Raw genomic sequence first — 16,262 nt, forward strand, 5'->3', positions numbered from 1 at the left:
CATCACAAGCCAAAGAGCTCAGACTAGAGCAAATTGAAGTTGCTTGGGCACTAGGGAAGATGGTACCGCCACCTGTGATCGTCGTACCGGCATTGCCTGGGACAGCAACAGTGACATGGTACCCATTGCCACTCTGAAGCTTTGTCAAACACGCGTCATTATTTTTAGAGCATGACCGTACAGCATCGGAACAGGAAGCACTGTCACCAAACGTGATTGGAGCGTATGGGAACGGAAAGTACGAATTAGGGACATATGAAGGTGGCCCAGCCGAAGCAGTTGGTGCAGTGGTTGGAGCTGTTCCAGTGCATACAGCACTGGTTATGGCTTCAGTTAGCAGCGGCTGGGTTTGGGAGCAGTTTCTCGGAATCCTTGGATTCTTACCCCTGGGGGCAACATGCCGGATTGTTGTTCGAATCTGTGGCGCATATTTGTCCATTCTCACAGCAGATGTCGTTAAATGCTGGGCCGAGAGACGAAGGGCAGTGGAAGGTGTTTGCGGGGCAGCCAGCACGGGGCAGCAGCAGCGGCGAGCCATGGCGTGAAGGGGTTGGTACCGGCCAGGCCATTGTAGCAGCGCGAAATTTCACGAGTCGCTGTGTAGGCGGGAGTTGAGCCAATTTGCTCGCGGGTGCTAAACAATGCAAACGATATCTGTAGCGGTCAAGTTTCGCTCCAGGTTATGAATCGATGGCCCCCGTTGAGTGCCGTTGAGTGGGGCAGTTGAATTGTGGTGTTGTTGCCCTTCACCAAGGTCGGTTTCCAGAAGAAAGTGCAGGCGCCGAATGAAACTACTTTGTAGGCGAAGGAGTCAAATAAATTAGAAGCTGTAAGTATATCAAACTCGTCCACGCACACAATTGCCTAGGTAAGCTCCAGTAACATCTTTGAGTACTTGGTTGGCCTGGCAACGCCATCAGACCTGCCCGCGTACATGGGCCAAGATTTGCCGCAGGCGATCTAAAGCCTTTGATTCGGGACTCGGGTTGTCCGTACGGGAGGCGATCTCCTGAATCTCGTGCCTGGCTTCCTCTACCAAAGACCCCAAGTCTCCCCACACCTCATCTGTATATGAGTTGAGAACATTGTGCCACTGCCCCAACCAAGTTTCATGAGCCACCGCCGTGTCTTCAGTACCCATAAATGATATCGCTTCACGGGACCTGTTGGGATCCGAAACAAAAGCCGGGTAAAAGCTAAGCAGATGGTTCCAAGCGGGCTGCGAAGTACCGTTCGCGAAGAAGGCTTCTCGGAGGCGAGCAACTTCATTTTCTGTTAGCAATTCGTCGAACTCGGAGTAGATTGGCTCTTCTTCTGGCACTGAAAGCAACTGGACGACATCTGCGCCATCAGTTGTTGCTTGCTCTCGAAATGGCTGGCTTTGTTCTGATTCGATGTGGTGGAAAGTGGACTGGAAGGAATCTTCCATTTGCGGTGCGGCGTGAAGGAACTGTTCGTACTGAGGAGATGTTTGGTCAAAAACATGGGAATTGTTCCGCAGAGAAGCACCGAGTCCAGGAGTACCGTGGTGGCGAGAAGCCTCCGATAGAGCGGGTTCGGACATCGCGCCCTCATTTTCGGTTGTAAATGTCCGGGCCGTGGAAGCCTTGTCACTGCTAGAGCCAACAAGAGATGGTTGTGCGGCGACAGCTGCGTTCAATACCATCCGTCCAGATGCTTGCAAGCGATCACCAAACGTTGGATCTCTCTGTTTGCCTTTGTCACCTTTCTTCGCTTCTGCCCCCGCCGTCGGTTCATCATGCGGCGCTCCCCGAATTGGATCTGTGCCACTGCCCTCGTTCTCCATTTGCGATTTTCCTAGGCCGCGTGCTGAGGCAAAAAGTTCTCCGGGGTTGAAGTTAGGAGAGACAAAGAAGCCAAGACTGGCTTGTGTTTCTGTGAAACTGAGTTAAGCACGTAAGTATGAATAACCGGAGTCTCGACAATATTACGGCGCAAACTCCTCAGCTGCAGTTACTGTGGGTAGTGAAACGGAGTAGCTCATATTCGAGCAATAGCCTGTCTGGCTTCTGTTTCCCCATAACACCTTGGATATCAGGGTCTGAGATCTAGCGTGATATCTAGACCACCTGATACTATGAACAATGATTATATACAAATAATATACAAATTTCGACTGGCATGCCTACACTCTCTCTTCGGCGCTGCCCATGGCACTGTGGAGCAACATAGAAACACGGCAACTTGTTCGCAATGCCTTACTATCGAGATGGCATTTATTCACATGTCAACTCGTGAAATTTTTACCTTTGCATGGGCTGTAACTTCAAAAGCTATTGAAGCCAGACGTTGAGCTTGTTTGGAAATGGGTTGTTTGAGTAGTCCAAGCTATATACCTAGGTACATACCACCGCCGACCGTCCTTTAAGTACCTACTTGCCTACCTACCTAGGTACCTACCTACTTACTTACCCTGGTGGGACAGGCAGGAACCTGCCTTGTCACTGGGTACTGTGCACCAACACCAGCGCGCTCGCCGGGGCTGAACCGAATCACCTTAGTAGGAGGTAGGTAGTTGTTCGGATGCCGACATGCACATCCGTAGTCAGTACGAGTTCAGTTGTGACACTTGAATCGCATGACTGAGAATAATGACGATCTTTCTATCCAGCTCGCTTGCTGTACTTAGTAAAGAAAGCTGTTATACAGCCTGTCGCTTCCTACTGTGTGCGGATCGATTCTCCCTGCCGGCGGCTTATTAGCTGTGGTGGGAGCTGCCCTTGGACCCACCAAGCCAGACGACATCATCCACATCGCTTCCCATCCAAATCATTGCCACGGTCAAGGCCTGTACCAGCACCCCTAGCTGCGCAAAGGTATCTACACATCGGCATTTCCTACCCGAAAATACCCAATTTCGAAAGAGAATTTCAGAGCGCTTCCATTGCAGTCCTTTCTATCATCTATTTTGCCCTTGGTGGTCATCGCCCGCGTCGCTTAGTACCCAAGAGTCGCGGTCAGCCAAGATGGTTGACAGCGAGGCGAATTCGCCAACGTGGAAGTTCACGCAGTACGCGACTATTTTAAGTGACTTATTTAGTATTCAACTAATCAAATTATAGGTGTTTCGGTGATAAAGGTGACGTGGAGGATATTACGGAGGGTGCGTTGATTTCTTTCCCCGACCTATAGTCTCGCCAACCTCTGTGTAGGCGTGCTAACTCGCCCCCATCGAATCTAGCCGACATCATCTCTACTGTAGAGTTCGACCATACAGGGAACTACCTAGCCACTGGTGACAAAGGTGGCCGTGTCGTCTTATTCGAGCGCAACGAGACAGTGCGTGCATCGTCTTCGGACCTGACTCTGAAGGACTAGGGGAGCCTGCTAACCGTTTCCCCTACAGAAGAAATCATGCGAATACAAATTCCATACAGAGTTCCAGTCCCATGAACCTGAATTTGACTATCTGAAGTCGCTCGAAATCGAAGAGAAGATCAACAAAATCAAATGGTGTCGACGTCAAAACGCCTCCCACTATCTCTTGTCGACAAACGATAAAACAATTAAACTTTGGAAAGTGTTCGAGAAATCGCTCAAAGTTGTTGCGGAGAACAATCTTTCGCATGATTTAACCCCAGGAAGTGCGGCTGGAGGCGGTGGCGCTGCTCGACCGCTAGGCACTTCACAGCAATTTCGCAACGCCACAGACTTGAAGCTTCCTCGCCTCACACATCATGACACTGTTGTGGCGGCGGTACCCCGTCGTACATATGCGAATGCGCATGCGTATCATATCAACAGCATATCTGTGAATAGCGACGGCGAAACCTACATCAGCAGCGACGACCTGCGGATTAATCTCTGGAACCTGAACATTCAGGACCAAAGCTTCAACATCGTGGACATTAAACCGGCAAACATGGAAGAACTGACCGAAGTCATTACTGCTGCTGAGTTTCATCCGCTTAGCTGCAACTGGTTCATGTATGCGAGTTCCAAGGGAACAATCAAGCTGGCGGATATGAGAGAGAGTGCGCTTTGCGATCAACATGCCAAAAGTAAGATCAGCTACCTCTGATGAGTTTCTCGCCTAATAAACGTTCGGATAGTGTTCGAGCAAGACGAGGATCCATCGTCGAGATCTTTCTTCTCCGAGATCATCTCATCCATCTCCGACGTGCGCTTTTCTTACGACGGTCGGTACATCCTGTCTCGCGACTACCTTACCGTAAAGATTTGGGACATCAATATGGAACGCCAGCCAGTAAAGACGATACCTATCCATGAGCATTTACGACCTCGCTTGTGTGATACATACGAGAACGACAGTATATTCGACAAATTTGAAGTCGTTTTCTCCGGCGATGCCAAAAACGTGATGACAGGCAGCTATAACAATAACTTCATGATTTATCCGTCTGACCCTGACAAAGAAGTGGAAGTCGTTCTTCAGGCGGATAAGTCTGCTTTCAAGGCGAAGAAGGTTGGCGTGCCCACTCCTATCAACTCCTCCACGAGTCCGACTTCAAATGGCAAGAAGAACGGCTCACGAGCTGGGAGCCCGGGGGCTCAGCGCATGCGCAAGGAGACTGATGCAGATCAAATCGACTTCAACAAGAAGATTCTGCACATGAGCTGGCACCCATTTGAAGACAGCATTGCTATTGCAGCAACTAATAACGTATGTTAATGCATAGCCTTTTACATTATCCGAACTTGCAACTAACGTCGCTTACCATCACAGCTCTTCGTTTTCTCAGCTCTATAGTTGCTACAGGGCAAGCCGAAAGCATCGGGAAGGACATTCAACTACCAACTGCTGGAAATGCACTCTATATTTGCGCCCTTGTTAGGTAGCAAATTGTCATCGTATTAACAAAGCCATGTGAAGAGTCCGGTGTTAACGAATTGATGCTCAGCTCATGATTTGAATAACGATGCCGATGGAAGCTCGATCCGCCCTTTTGTTCCTGGACGCGAACAATTGTATCTTGGTTTTGGGACTTTGGGATCTGGTCACCATGCAAGTATACTACATGTAGTTGGAAGAGTCTCCAGTGAGATCATGCTGTATTCCCCATGGAAAGCCGTTTGGCGGACACAGCAATCCGTGCAGTCAGTTCAGAGATAGACGTTAGGAAAAGAAGAAACACCCAGAAAGACTCCAAAAAATAGCTCGGGGATCCTCGAGAAATTCAATTACACATAAAATAAGACCAGTAGAGCAAAAATGTGAGATGAGGTCCTGTGAAGACTGAGCAAATGTAAAATTGGATGTGTTCAATAGACAAATCATACAAATATCCTTTCCTGCCTGACAAGGAACAAACGCTATTAGAAACGGTATTATTCTACATCATCCCATATTTCTATTCAATCAGTGGGCTAAATAGCTAGCCGGCGAACCAGCCTGTTAAGCAGCCAGTTCTAATGTTGGGTGACTACCTAGCTACTTAGCTACCCAGGTAGGTACTAATCTGAAAGTCGGATGCGTATTCAAGGAAAAAAAAGGGAGAACGGAGGAGAAAGAGAAGGGAAAGAAAGGGGGGAGGGGATTTAGAGATAGAGATAGAGAAAAAGAAGAGAGAATTACATAAAGATCTTGATTCAAATTTTGAATGTAAAACCTATTTAAATAGAAAATCGTGTTGTATCTTTGAGCTCTAACAAATCGAGCCCTGCAATAACTCTCAGGACGTGTTAAAGCCTACTAACCTAGGTAGGTAGGTATCAAAGACGTGCCCTGACCTCCTGCGCGTGGGTACCTAGGAGGAGGTGGCTTGCTCATTTACAATGTGGGGTCCACCTGGAGAGATCAGGCTTGGTTGGGTGGCACCCTACTGAGGTGCAAATTCATGTCCACGTTTCAAGTTCGACTTCGCAGGATTTTCCTTCCGACCTTGCAGCGATCATGGGGAAAGCTCGTGACGGCAATGGCGCCGAGAACCGCAACGCAGCGCGCACGTTGGAAAGGGCTGAGAAAAGGATCTTCGTCTCTGCTGACGTTGGCACCTCTGCCTTGGCAGTACTGGCCATGCTTGGGCTAGTGTTTGGCGGTTGTTGCTCGAATGTAAGTGTAAACAGCTCTTAGTTAGATACCTCGCTCTACATGGCGCCTAATATTATCTAATGATAGGTATACGCACTGGAATCAATCATAAAGTAGGGATTTTCTACAATTGATGAGGGCGCGAAGGCTAACGATATCTCGCAGCTTCGAGTCGGGTAGTGGTGAGGGTTGCGTTCTATACGCTGTTGTTGACTGGCTGCTAATAGTCCACAGGCACTCTTCTCACCTTCATTCAGTTTGCATTTGTCGCTGTGACTGGCTACGTTTTTCAGTTTGACTATAAACGGCCCCCTTTCTTCCTGACACCGACGAAGGTTCCTCTTACACGATGGGCTGTCAATATTGTTTTGTTCTTCGCCATCAATGTCCTGAACAACCACGCTTTCAGCTACAATATTTCTGTTCCAATTCATATAATTCTTCGATCCGGAGGCAGCATAGCAACCATGATTGCGGGCTACCTCTACGGGAAGAGATACTCAAAAGTACAGGTCATGTCTGTAATACTGTTGAGTATCGGTGTTATCCAGGCGGCGTGGTCCGACGCGATGAACAAAGTATGTCAGCCCCGAAATTGTCTCGAATTGTTACTTATGCCCTTTTATAGTCGAGCTCTATTACTGCTTCGAAACCTGCCTTTGGCACTGGTCTTGTTATTCTTTTAACTGCCCAAATCCTCTCGGCAATTATGGGGTTGTATACTGAAGCAACGTACAGAAAGTATGGGCCGCAATGGCGAGAGAATTTATTTTACTCTCACATTCTTTCTTTGCCGTTGTTCTTGCCCTTCGCCCCATCCATGATGCAATCGTTCCGCTCTCTATGCGCTTCACAACCAATGGTAGTATCTCACAGCTTCGGACTTCGAGTACCCAGCCAGCTAGTCAACGTCACTGTGAACATCCTGACGCAGTATGCGTGTATCCGAGGTGTAAATCTACTTGCAGCAGCATCTTCTGCTCTGACTGTTACTATCGTCCTCAATATCCGGAAACTCGTGAGCCTCCTTCTCAGCATCTGGCTTTTCGGTAATTCTCTGGCTGCGGGTACTATTGTCGGCGCTTTACTGGTATTTGGAGGCGGCGCATTGTACACATTGGACTCCAAAAGTGATACTGTCAGGTCATCCGGAAAGGCCTCAAAATCGAAAAAGGATATCTAGGTGCTAAATTTCTCGCTCTAGATAAATGAGCCTGTGTTGACGGGGGAATGGTAGTAGCTAGAAAGAGGTAGCTAATAGCACCTGACCAGCGTTTTTGGTGCACATAGTAGTTAGACCTAATAAACTTCCATTGATACATAGTATCGGATATAGGCAACCTCCGCCTACAGCTTAGGAGGCGGATATCCACCAACCCCACCCTGTGACTCGACGATCCTGGCAGTGCTACCCACTGCACTGTGATATTTCTACCTACTCAGTGCTTCCGCAGATAGCAATTTCTACACTGACATTTGTATCCTGGCTTCGTCCCTTGAATCAATACCTCAATTCTTAGCTACCTCCCTATATATATCATTCATCTTTCACAACCTTGATTACGACAGTCACGTCGAACGGAAAAGGGAGTGCGGAAAACGGACTACAGCTGCAGTAAAAAAGAACAAAAAAAAAAAAGAGACAGAGAGGGGAAAACGAAGCGATCGGTCACAATAGATATTTCCAAGCAACTGCGACAACATCCGGCCGCAGTACGCAAGAGACTGTGCAAGATGGCTGGTAGGTACTGAGAATTCGTGATATCAACTTCAGCTCTAACAAGCACATGGCATCGCAGGTGAACAGCCGCACTTTGAGAGCAATGACTTGCCTTTTCAGGTTCATACACGGGAATCTGAATGGGATGATGATGAGACGGCGGGCCATAGCATTGCGGATTCTGAGCTCGCTGGTGAAGCACCCGAGGCAACAGACCCCGCTCAGACAGCAGAGCTACAAGAAGGGATGCTCCTCCGTGATGTCCCGAAGAGAACCACGTTTTATGATCCTGTTGCTGAGCGCCAAATGACTCAGACCGATGCAAAGCTGTTCTATCAACATAGCCAGATTGATTTAAGAGGCGATTGCCATGAATGGGTAAAGAAAACGCCCCAGCAGAGCCCTTCAATCCAAGCTGGTTCTCGTTGCGCGACTGAGTATGGTGCGGATTCCCTTATCCTGGAAGAAGATGATGGTAAGTGGTAAATTTTAGTAATAATAGTCACAGGCTAATAAATCATGCTATAGATAATGTGTCTTCCCGCGAAGACTCGGCCTTGAACCGAACTAATCCTAGCCAGATGCCAATGCCTACGGTGCAGGCTATCCTGGAAGAGAATCGTGTGCCCGGTGTCTCAAATTCCGGTCTGGCTAGCAATAGCTTTCTCGATACGGAGCCACACGTCACTGCTGAATTGGCTAATATCACGAGAGACATCGAAAAAATTGTTGATCTGCGCCGGCGCTATATAGCACTCTCCTCACAAGGCCCAAATGATAATCCTAGAGATGGCGAAGATTGGGAGATTTACCCGCCGCCGCCAGAACCAGCATGGCGAGAGGCTAGTCATGCTAATTCCCGCTTTGCGCGGCATAGGGCAACGTCTGCAGACGACTCCAGCCAGGAATTTGACATGGACGACCTGATGCCTCTGCCAAGTGGCGATGGCTGCACTTTTAAGCTTGATTCCAATGGAGTCTATCAGGTATTGGATCATGAACATGCTACAGAGCCGGCAATCAAAATCCCGACCATAAGAGAGTTCTACATGGACCTGGAATCCATTCTCAAAGTTTCGTCCGACGGTCCAAGCAAAAGCTTTGCATTTCGAAGATTGCAGTACCTCGAGGGCAAATTCAGTCTCTATGCCCTTTTAAATGAATACCAAGAAACGGCCGACAGTAAGAAAGTTCCACACAGAGACTTCTACAATGTCCGAAAGGTCGATACTCACGTTCATCATTCTGCATGCATGAACCAGAAACACTTGCTGCGATTCATTAAGAGCAAGATGAAGAAATATCCCAACGAGGTGGTTCTGTATAGGGATGGAAAACACCTCACCTTGGCTGAAGTCTTTGCTAGTATCAACCTCACTGCTTACGATCTAAGCATTGATACTCTCGACATGCACGTAGGTCACTGGACCATCAAATTCACTGGACTTGACTGACTCGTACATTGTAGGCCCACACAGATTCTTTCCACAGATTCGACAAGTTCAACCTCAAATACAATCCTATCGGAGAGTCTCGCCTCAGAACTATTTTCTTGAAGACTGATAACTTCATTCACGGGCGATACTTGGCAGAAATCACCAAGGAAGTCATCGAAGATCTGGAGTCTAGCAAGTATCAGATGGTCGAGTGGCGTATCTCGATTTATGGTAAATCCATTGATGAATGGGACAAGTTGGCGGCATGGGTAGTGGACAATAAGCTTTTCTCTCACAACGTCCGCTGGCTCATCCAGATTCCTCGGCTATATGATGTCTACAAAGGCAGTGGTCTGATGGATTCATTCGAACAAGTCATCAAAAACCTGTTCCAACCACTGTTTGAAGTCACAAATGACCCAGCGAGCCATCCAAAACTGCATATCTTCCTTCAACGTGTCATTGGATTCGATAGCGTCGACGACGAAAGCAAGGTAGAACGCCGACTCTTCCGCAAGTTTCCAGTACCCCGAGAATGGGATGGCGCACAAAACCCACCTTACAGCTATTGGATTTACTATACCTTTGCCAACATGGCTTCTTTGAACTTCTGGAGGAAGCGACGTGGCTTCAACACCTTCACCCTTCGGCCGCACTGTGGCGAGGCTGGCGACAGTGAGCATTTAGCTGTTGCTGCCCTGTGTTGTCACAGCATTAGTCATGGCCTTTTGCTTCGAAAAGTACCTCTGCTCCAATATGTTTTTTATCTGGAGCAGATTGGCATGGCTATGTCACCACTAAGCAACAATGCTTTGTTTCTTGCATATGAGAGAAACCCTTTTCATCAATACTTCAAGCGCGGTCTTAACGTCTCACTATCGACGGACGATCCACTTCAGTTTGCTTTCACAAAAGAGCCACTCATTGAAGAATATGCTGTTGCAGCTCAAATTTGCAAATTGAGCTCCGTGGACATGTGCGAATTGGCAAAAAATTCAGTCAAGCAGAGTGGTTACGAGAGAGCAATCAAGCAGCAGTGGCTTGGCCCTGATTTTGAGAAGCCCGGCAAGGAAGGGAACAAAATGGTGAAGACGAACGTACCAGATCGCCGAGAAGAGTTCCGTTACCTCACACTTATGCAAGAGAGAGATGTGTAAGTGAAGCAGCAAACTATGATAAGGTATGTGCTAACGAGCTATTAGCCTTCAGCGATTTTCCGCGCACCACACCGCGAATGAATCTGGCACGTTCAGAACCACCAACGGTCAGGCAACAGCATACAACAATTCGCAAGTGTTATCATCACCATCAAACAAGACCAGTATGAACGGCAAGCAGAAAGCGGAGCACGGGGGATTCTCTGTTCCAAACGGTCGTCTTTCCGATAGCGCTGCGGATTTGCACCTCTCTGGAAGCGACCCGCATCTCTTCCCCGGTATGCTTGCCAGAGAGCATCGCAGTGGCAGCCTGAAGAGCATCAGTCAAACTCAGGAAAGGACACCCGAACAAATTGCCAAACCTCCCAATTGAGTGTAGCGGATGAGTTTGTCCTGCTAACGCGCTGGAACAGAAGTCGATTGGAAGCTTTGCCTTCCAATAACTTAATGAAGCCAACGTCGATCCGAGTCTCAACGATGTCATTCAAATCTCTTCCAATCAATATTTCTAATTTCTCAACTGGGTCAATCATGTTACCAGTCGCGTGATCATCTCTTGAGTCCTTTGAATACTCATATGACGTTTGTGTATCCGTAGATATATTGTATAATATATATGTCTACATATTGTTCACAATATTGGCGGTAATATCCTATTCAGTTGTATTGACTAAGCTGTGCGCCAGGAGCCAGCTCGGCCCTCTTAGGGGTTGTGACATCACCTCCCACTCGGCAAGAGTGTGGCGCTTCAGCAATTGGGACGCGTCACGTTAAAACTGGAGCAGCCAGAACATACCTGCAACTACTACCTAGGCAGGGGGGCAGAATGACATGCAAGCCTGAGTGAGCACCAGCTGTCCTGGCGCAAGCTGATCTACTTTGCAAACTGCTGACCTTACGAGCATCTTCCATAAGGTACTAACCACGAAATCAGGCCCACGGCCAAGGAGGTCCGCTAACACTGGCGTGGCTGCGAATTTATCAGGTAGTCCATTGAATTGCCCTCGCGCCAATCAACTCTGCTGCACATGTCCTCTTGACGACATCCACTATTATTACCCATCTCTTCAGCCTCTCGCGGCCGGTTGGCTTGTCCCTAGGTCTCTGACGGAACTGCTCAGTCCTCAGCTACAAACACACTGTGGCAACCGGCGACGCCATGGGGTTTCTCGGGGTGTATCGGGCCCTCTACGACTACCAGCCACAATCTGAGGGCGAACTCACCATCACTGAAGGAGATTTGCTCTACGTCATCGAAAAGAATGATGATGATGGCTGGTGGAAAGCCAAAAGAAGAGCTGGCGCAGACGATGAAGACGAGCCTACAGGACTTGTACCTCACAATTATGTTGAGACGGTAACAGCGACCTAGGTAGCCCAAATCCGAGTGAGGTATTCTATGCTAATACTGTTCGTCTACAGGCCCCTGCGCTGACTCAAGCCCGCGCCATTTACGAGTATACTCGACAAACGGACGAAGAACTATCTTTCCACGAGGATGCTATTCTCGACGTATTCGATACGTCTGACCCAGATTGGATTCTCGTCGGACTTGACGATGACTTCGGATTCGTCCCAGCGAATTACATAGACATGGAGTCGACGGACGCCGCGGATAATGTGGCTTCTCCAGCACCGCCCCCAGCTTTACCGGCAAGGCCTCGCTCTGTTGCAATGGACCCGGATGCCGTGGAAGATGCTGCCGCATCGAGTCCTAGAGCTACAGGGCCTGCCTCTGCATTAGCTGGGGTCCTGCAGGGACGGTCTACAGCGAATCCCGGTACACCACCTGCTCAGACTATGCGCGAACCTTCCGCACCGTCGGATGAAGAATCTCTCAAATCACCAGCTTTACCTTCCCGCCCGCGGCCAACACAGTCCACGCACACTCGAAGCAACTCAGATGACTACGGTATGCCTGATCCCGACGAACGCGCCGAAGCATCCCAACCTCAGAGGACACCCGGTGGGTTTCATATGTACAACATCAGCGAGATGGTATCGGTGATGGGTAAAAGGAAGAAAATGCCGACTACACTGGGTATAAATTTAGGAACTGGCATGCTTCTCATTGCTCCAGAGCGAGCGCATGATGCTCCCCCTCAGGAGTGGAGCGCTGACAAAATGACTCACTATTCTCGCGAAGGAAAGCATGTGTTCATGGAACTTGTTCGCCCCAGCAAGAGTATCGACTTCCACGCTGGTGCCAAGGATACCGCAGAAGAAATTGTCCTAGCACTGGGCGAAATGGCAGGTGCTGTGCGAGCCGAAGGTCTGAAGGAGGTCATCATGGCTGGAACCCAACGCTATCAGCGTAAAGGAAAAGTCTTGTATGATTTCATGGCCCAGAGTCAGGATGAAGTTACTGTTGCAGCTGGGGATGAAGTCATTATTTTAGACGACTCCAAAAGTGAAGAGTGGTGGCAGTTGCGTCGACTTAAGAATGGCAAGGAAGGTGTGGTTCCCAGCAGCTATATTGAAATCATGGGAACTGTTACGCCGCCACCACCTAATGAAACTGGTGCCCGCAGCGGCATGTCCTCTGTCGAGCAAAATCGCCTAGAAGAGATGAGACTCACCAAAGAAGCTCTGAAAGCTAGCAAAGAGCCTCAACAGGTACGACTTCACCAGACAATACTAAAGTTCTATGTGGTAGCTATACGAGACTAATCGGTTAAATTAGCGTGGCCGTCGCGAGAACGGCCGTGGCGAAAATGGCAACTCCTCCAAGAGCAAGTCGAGTACGGCTTCAATTATGCAAAAGCCAGTTGACATTGGGCTAACAGTAGTATTTACACAGAACCAGACACAACCAAAGTTCGCACTTGGACAGATCGCTCCAAGTCTTTTAGTGTGGACGCGCAGTTTCTTGGTCTTCGAGACGGAAAAATCCATCTGCATAAAATGAACGGTGTCAAGATCGCTGTTCCAATAGCCAAAATGTCGAAAGAAGATTTGGAATATGTTGAAAACCTTACGGGTATTTCGTTGGAGGATGAGAAACCTCTTGCTGACGTGCGACGCTCGAAATCAATGAACCAGCCAAGTGAACCAACTGGCGCCAAGGTCGAAAGGACTAAGAAGCCCGAGTACGACTGGTTCCAGTTTTTTCTCTCTTGCGACGTCCCTGTGGGATTGTGCGAGCGTTATGCTCAAGCATTCATACGAGACTCGATGGATGAAAGTGTTCTTCCTGATGTCAATGCTGTTATTTTACGGACGCTTGGTATCCGAGAGGGAGATATCATCAAAATCATGCGCACTCTAGACACGAAATTCGGACGAGAACGCAACCCTGAGGGCGACAGTGGCACTGGAGGGCTGTTTTCAGGACCAGGAGGTGCTCTCCGCAACAACACTCGGAAGGCCCGTCCTGCGCCAGCTGTCCAAACGAATGACGTTGTTGATGCGGTAGCTCTTTCGAAAGACTCCGATGCTAATGCCACGGTCAAGGCTGGTGACAGTCCAGTTCAAGGTGAAGCCAAGCCATCCGCGAGCGGCTTCGATGACGACGCCTGGGACGTTAAGCCTAGCAAACAGTCGCAACCTGCAAAGAGTACAAAGCCTATTGAGCTCGCACCCTCTTCTGCGCCAGCCATGCCGGAACTTACGGGTTCACTGAAAGATTTATCTATGCTCAGCGCACCTCTAGAGCCTACCAAAGCAGAACCTGTAAAGCAGCCAGAGACTACTACAACTATTGCGATCCCCGCGTCAACCTTATCTCCAACCCCGCCACTTCCGGGAGCAAACCCTTCTTTTTTCTCTTCTATATCAGGGTCGCAAAGTGGAGGCCCCGCGTCGCCGAAGTCCCTTGCAAGGCAACGACCAGCACCAACGATGCCCACCGGGCAGGGTTCTCTACCACCTCCCCCAACTCAACGGCCTATATCTGCCCCCCAGTCGCACAGCGCCTTTGCAACACCCGCATTGTCAGCACAAATGACCAGTCTTGTTCAGGGACAAGTTGCTCCACCAGGTCAGAGTCTCAATGACATAACACAGGTACGCCTTCAGCAACAGTACGCGGCCCAGATGCAGCAGATGCAGGCGCTGCAGCCAACCATGACGGGGTATGGAAGTGTGCCAAACCAGCCTCCTATGGTATCCTACCCGCCAGGTGCACAATACGTGCAAGCTATGTATACGGGAGTGCCACAACAAAGCCCATTTCAGGATCCGGGTGTTCCTAATCAGTTTCCGCCGCTTCAAGCACAGCATACTACCTATCCGCAGTTCCAGCCACAGTCATCTTTCGGCCAGGCCGCCCAGGGCAATGTGAATAACTACCTGCCGCCCGCCCTTGAACCCCAGCGAACTGGGCTGGCCCCCGTACAGCAGCCACAGGCTACTGGTTTCAATTCTTTTAATCCTCAGCATGCGCATGCTCTCCAGCCGCAAAAGACGGGGCCACCGCCCCCTGTACGTTTCGGCGTTGTTGAGGCTAAAAAACTCACTGCCCAGCCGACCGGGCGCCGGGCAAACTTGTCACAAGCTAGTAAGTTGATCGTCGTGTGTCAGATATCCGACCGTCTGTGACGTTAACATGTCCATCACTGTAGCGCCCCAAAACCCGTTCGGCTTCTAATTGTACTCGTTGGCTTATATCGAGCCAATGAAACTCGTCTCTATAAATCTTTCATCCACGATTTCAGAACTCAAAGCGAACCAGAGACAGTACGTTCAAAGATATGAAGAAAGAATAGCGTTAGAAAGCAACTCTTAATGTAATCTATTTCTGCCACCTTCGGGCGGGGATGTGGGACTTGTGGTTGGGAAGCACAGCAGCTCACAAGACATACATGCATCAAAACAGTATGGCTAGTATTTTTCTTTTGTAATCAAACGCATCCTTGGAATTAGTTGATAGTAGACGATATTGTACCAGCTGAAATAGCTCAGCATTGAAAGCATGCCAATCTCTGGGTATCAGATACAAGAATTATCATAGCTTGAATGCGCCATTATTTACCCTGGCGCGCTCAACCCTCTTAGTAAAACGGGGAGCTGTCTCAAGTATGACGGGATCGGAGTTTGGGCTGCGAAGATGTTCCCGATGAGGTAGCGTTTAGTTCAGTTTCAACTTCGGTAACGTGTGTCTTCTTCTTGTCTTCCACTTGGGGAGACTGGACAAACCGTTTCCGAACAGCATATACCATCATATAAAACCAGTAAAAGTTCAAAAACGTAAGCATCGCATTACTGGCGATGTATGCAAATGAAAGCCACCTGGGGATATAGGTTTGCGACGTCACATAGGTGAACACGCCTTGTCCGGGAGAAGACGGATTCTTGCCACTTAGAGCGTAGATATCGCTGAAAACTTTGTAGGTTTGGTAGGGTCCATAGACGAGGCGGCATGAGAAAAACGTGAACAAGAGTGCAAAGCCGTTATAAAGTTGGAGGTTGGATCCTGTCATGTTGAGCTTATCCAAAAACCAATGGACGTTCAAAAAAGGCGTGGACAGCTCGAAGAGGATGAAGTTGCATCCGTAATAATTGACGAATGGTTTCTGTCAGAAGTCAGTATATTATCGAGGAAAACCGCGACCAAGGTAGAGCGTACGAAACCTAGACTGAAAACAGTCAGTGCGGAAATGGCGTGAGCCAAAGTGCCAACGCCGAATACATCCAGGTTGATGGCAGTAACGAATAAGTCCCAAACGAAATATCCTACGGCCATGGATTGAAGAAAAGCTGGCGCTCCGGAATATCCCCAAATACGACCTTCTGTGTCCATACCACTGCGTTCCTCATCTACCCACTTGATCCACAGGGCGAGTCCATTGATGAAGACGCTCTGGACCATTGAAACGACATGAGCATCCCAGTTAAGTCGTTTACTGCGAGATAATCGTGAGTAATGCTTCGGGGCAATGAGTCGGGAAATCACCGGCGATACGGGATAGAAAATGACAGAATAAAGCAAAGCGGCG

At 48.9% G+C, this 16,262-nt stretch overlaps 4 protein-coding genes across 4 annotated transcripts; 2 read left to right on the forward strand and 2 right to left on the reverse strand.

Annotated features, from left to right (window-relative positions):
* Positions 1 to 916: 916 nt before the first annotated feature.
* On the reverse strand, positions 917 to 1,564 carry V2A60_001177 (uncharacterized protein; the record flags this gene model as incomplete). The annotated part of the gene is made up of 1 exon (XM_083252539.1): positions 917 to 1,564. One exon carries the CDS (start codon positions 1,562 to 1,564, stop codon positions 917 to 919), a length of 648 nt encoding a protein of 215 aa, XP_083108665.1.
* A 1,423-nt stretch (positions 1,565 to 2,987) lies between these two features.
* V2A60_001178 (UAA transporter family-domain-containing protein) lies at positions 2,988 to 4,732 on the forward strand (the record flags this gene model as incomplete). Its single annotated transcript, XM_083252540.1, has 6 exons — positions 2,988 to 3,031; positions 3,084 to 3,124; positions 3,203 to 3,300; positions 3,368 to 4,022; positions 4,074 to 4,645; positions 4,709 to 4,732. The coding sequence occupies 6 exons, from the start codon at positions 2,988 to 2,990 to the stop codon at positions 4,730 to 4,732; spliced, it is 1,434 nt and encodes a 477-aa protein (XP_083108666.1).
* A 1,143-nt stretch (positions 4,733 to 5,875) lies between these two features.
* On the forward strand, positions 5,876 to 14,914 carry V2A60_001179 (uncharacterized protein; the record flags this gene model as incomplete). Its single annotated transcript, XM_083252541.1, has 15 exons — positions 5,876 to 6,034; positions 6,101 to 6,126; positions 6,179 to 6,195; positions 6,248 to 6,591; positions 7,821 to 8,208; positions 8,262 to 9,148; positions 9,202 to 10,322; positions 10,372 to 10,604; positions 11,448 to 11,683; positions 11,749 to 12,292; positions 12,380 to 12,942; positions 13,010 to 13,067; positions 13,127 to 13,998; positions 14,332 to 14,824; positions 14,889 to 14,914. 15 exons carry the CDS (start codon positions 5,876 to 5,878, stop codon positions 14,912 to 14,914), a joined length of 5,967 nt encoding a protein of 1,988 aa, XP_083108667.1.
* Positions 14,915 to 15,338: 424 nt separating this feature from the next.
* On the reverse strand, positions 15,339 to 16,135 carry V2A60_001180 (TLC domain-containing protein; the record flags this gene model as incomplete). The annotated part of the gene is made up of 2 exons (XM_083252542.1): positions 15,339 to 15,839; positions 15,893 to 16,135. 2 exons carry the CDS (start codon positions 16,133 to 16,135, stop codon positions 15,339 to 15,341), a joined length of 744 nt encoding a protein of 247 aa, XP_083108668.1.
* Between the last annotated feature and the right edge of the window lie 127 nt (positions 16,136 to 16,262).

The sequence above is a fragment of the Cordyceps javanica genome, chromosome 1 (assembly GCF_051103115.1).
Source record: "Cordyceps javanica chromosome 1, complete sequence".
NCBI lineage: Eukaryota > Fungi > Ascomycota > Sordariomycetes > Hypocreales > Cordycipitaceae > Cordyceps > Cordyceps javanica.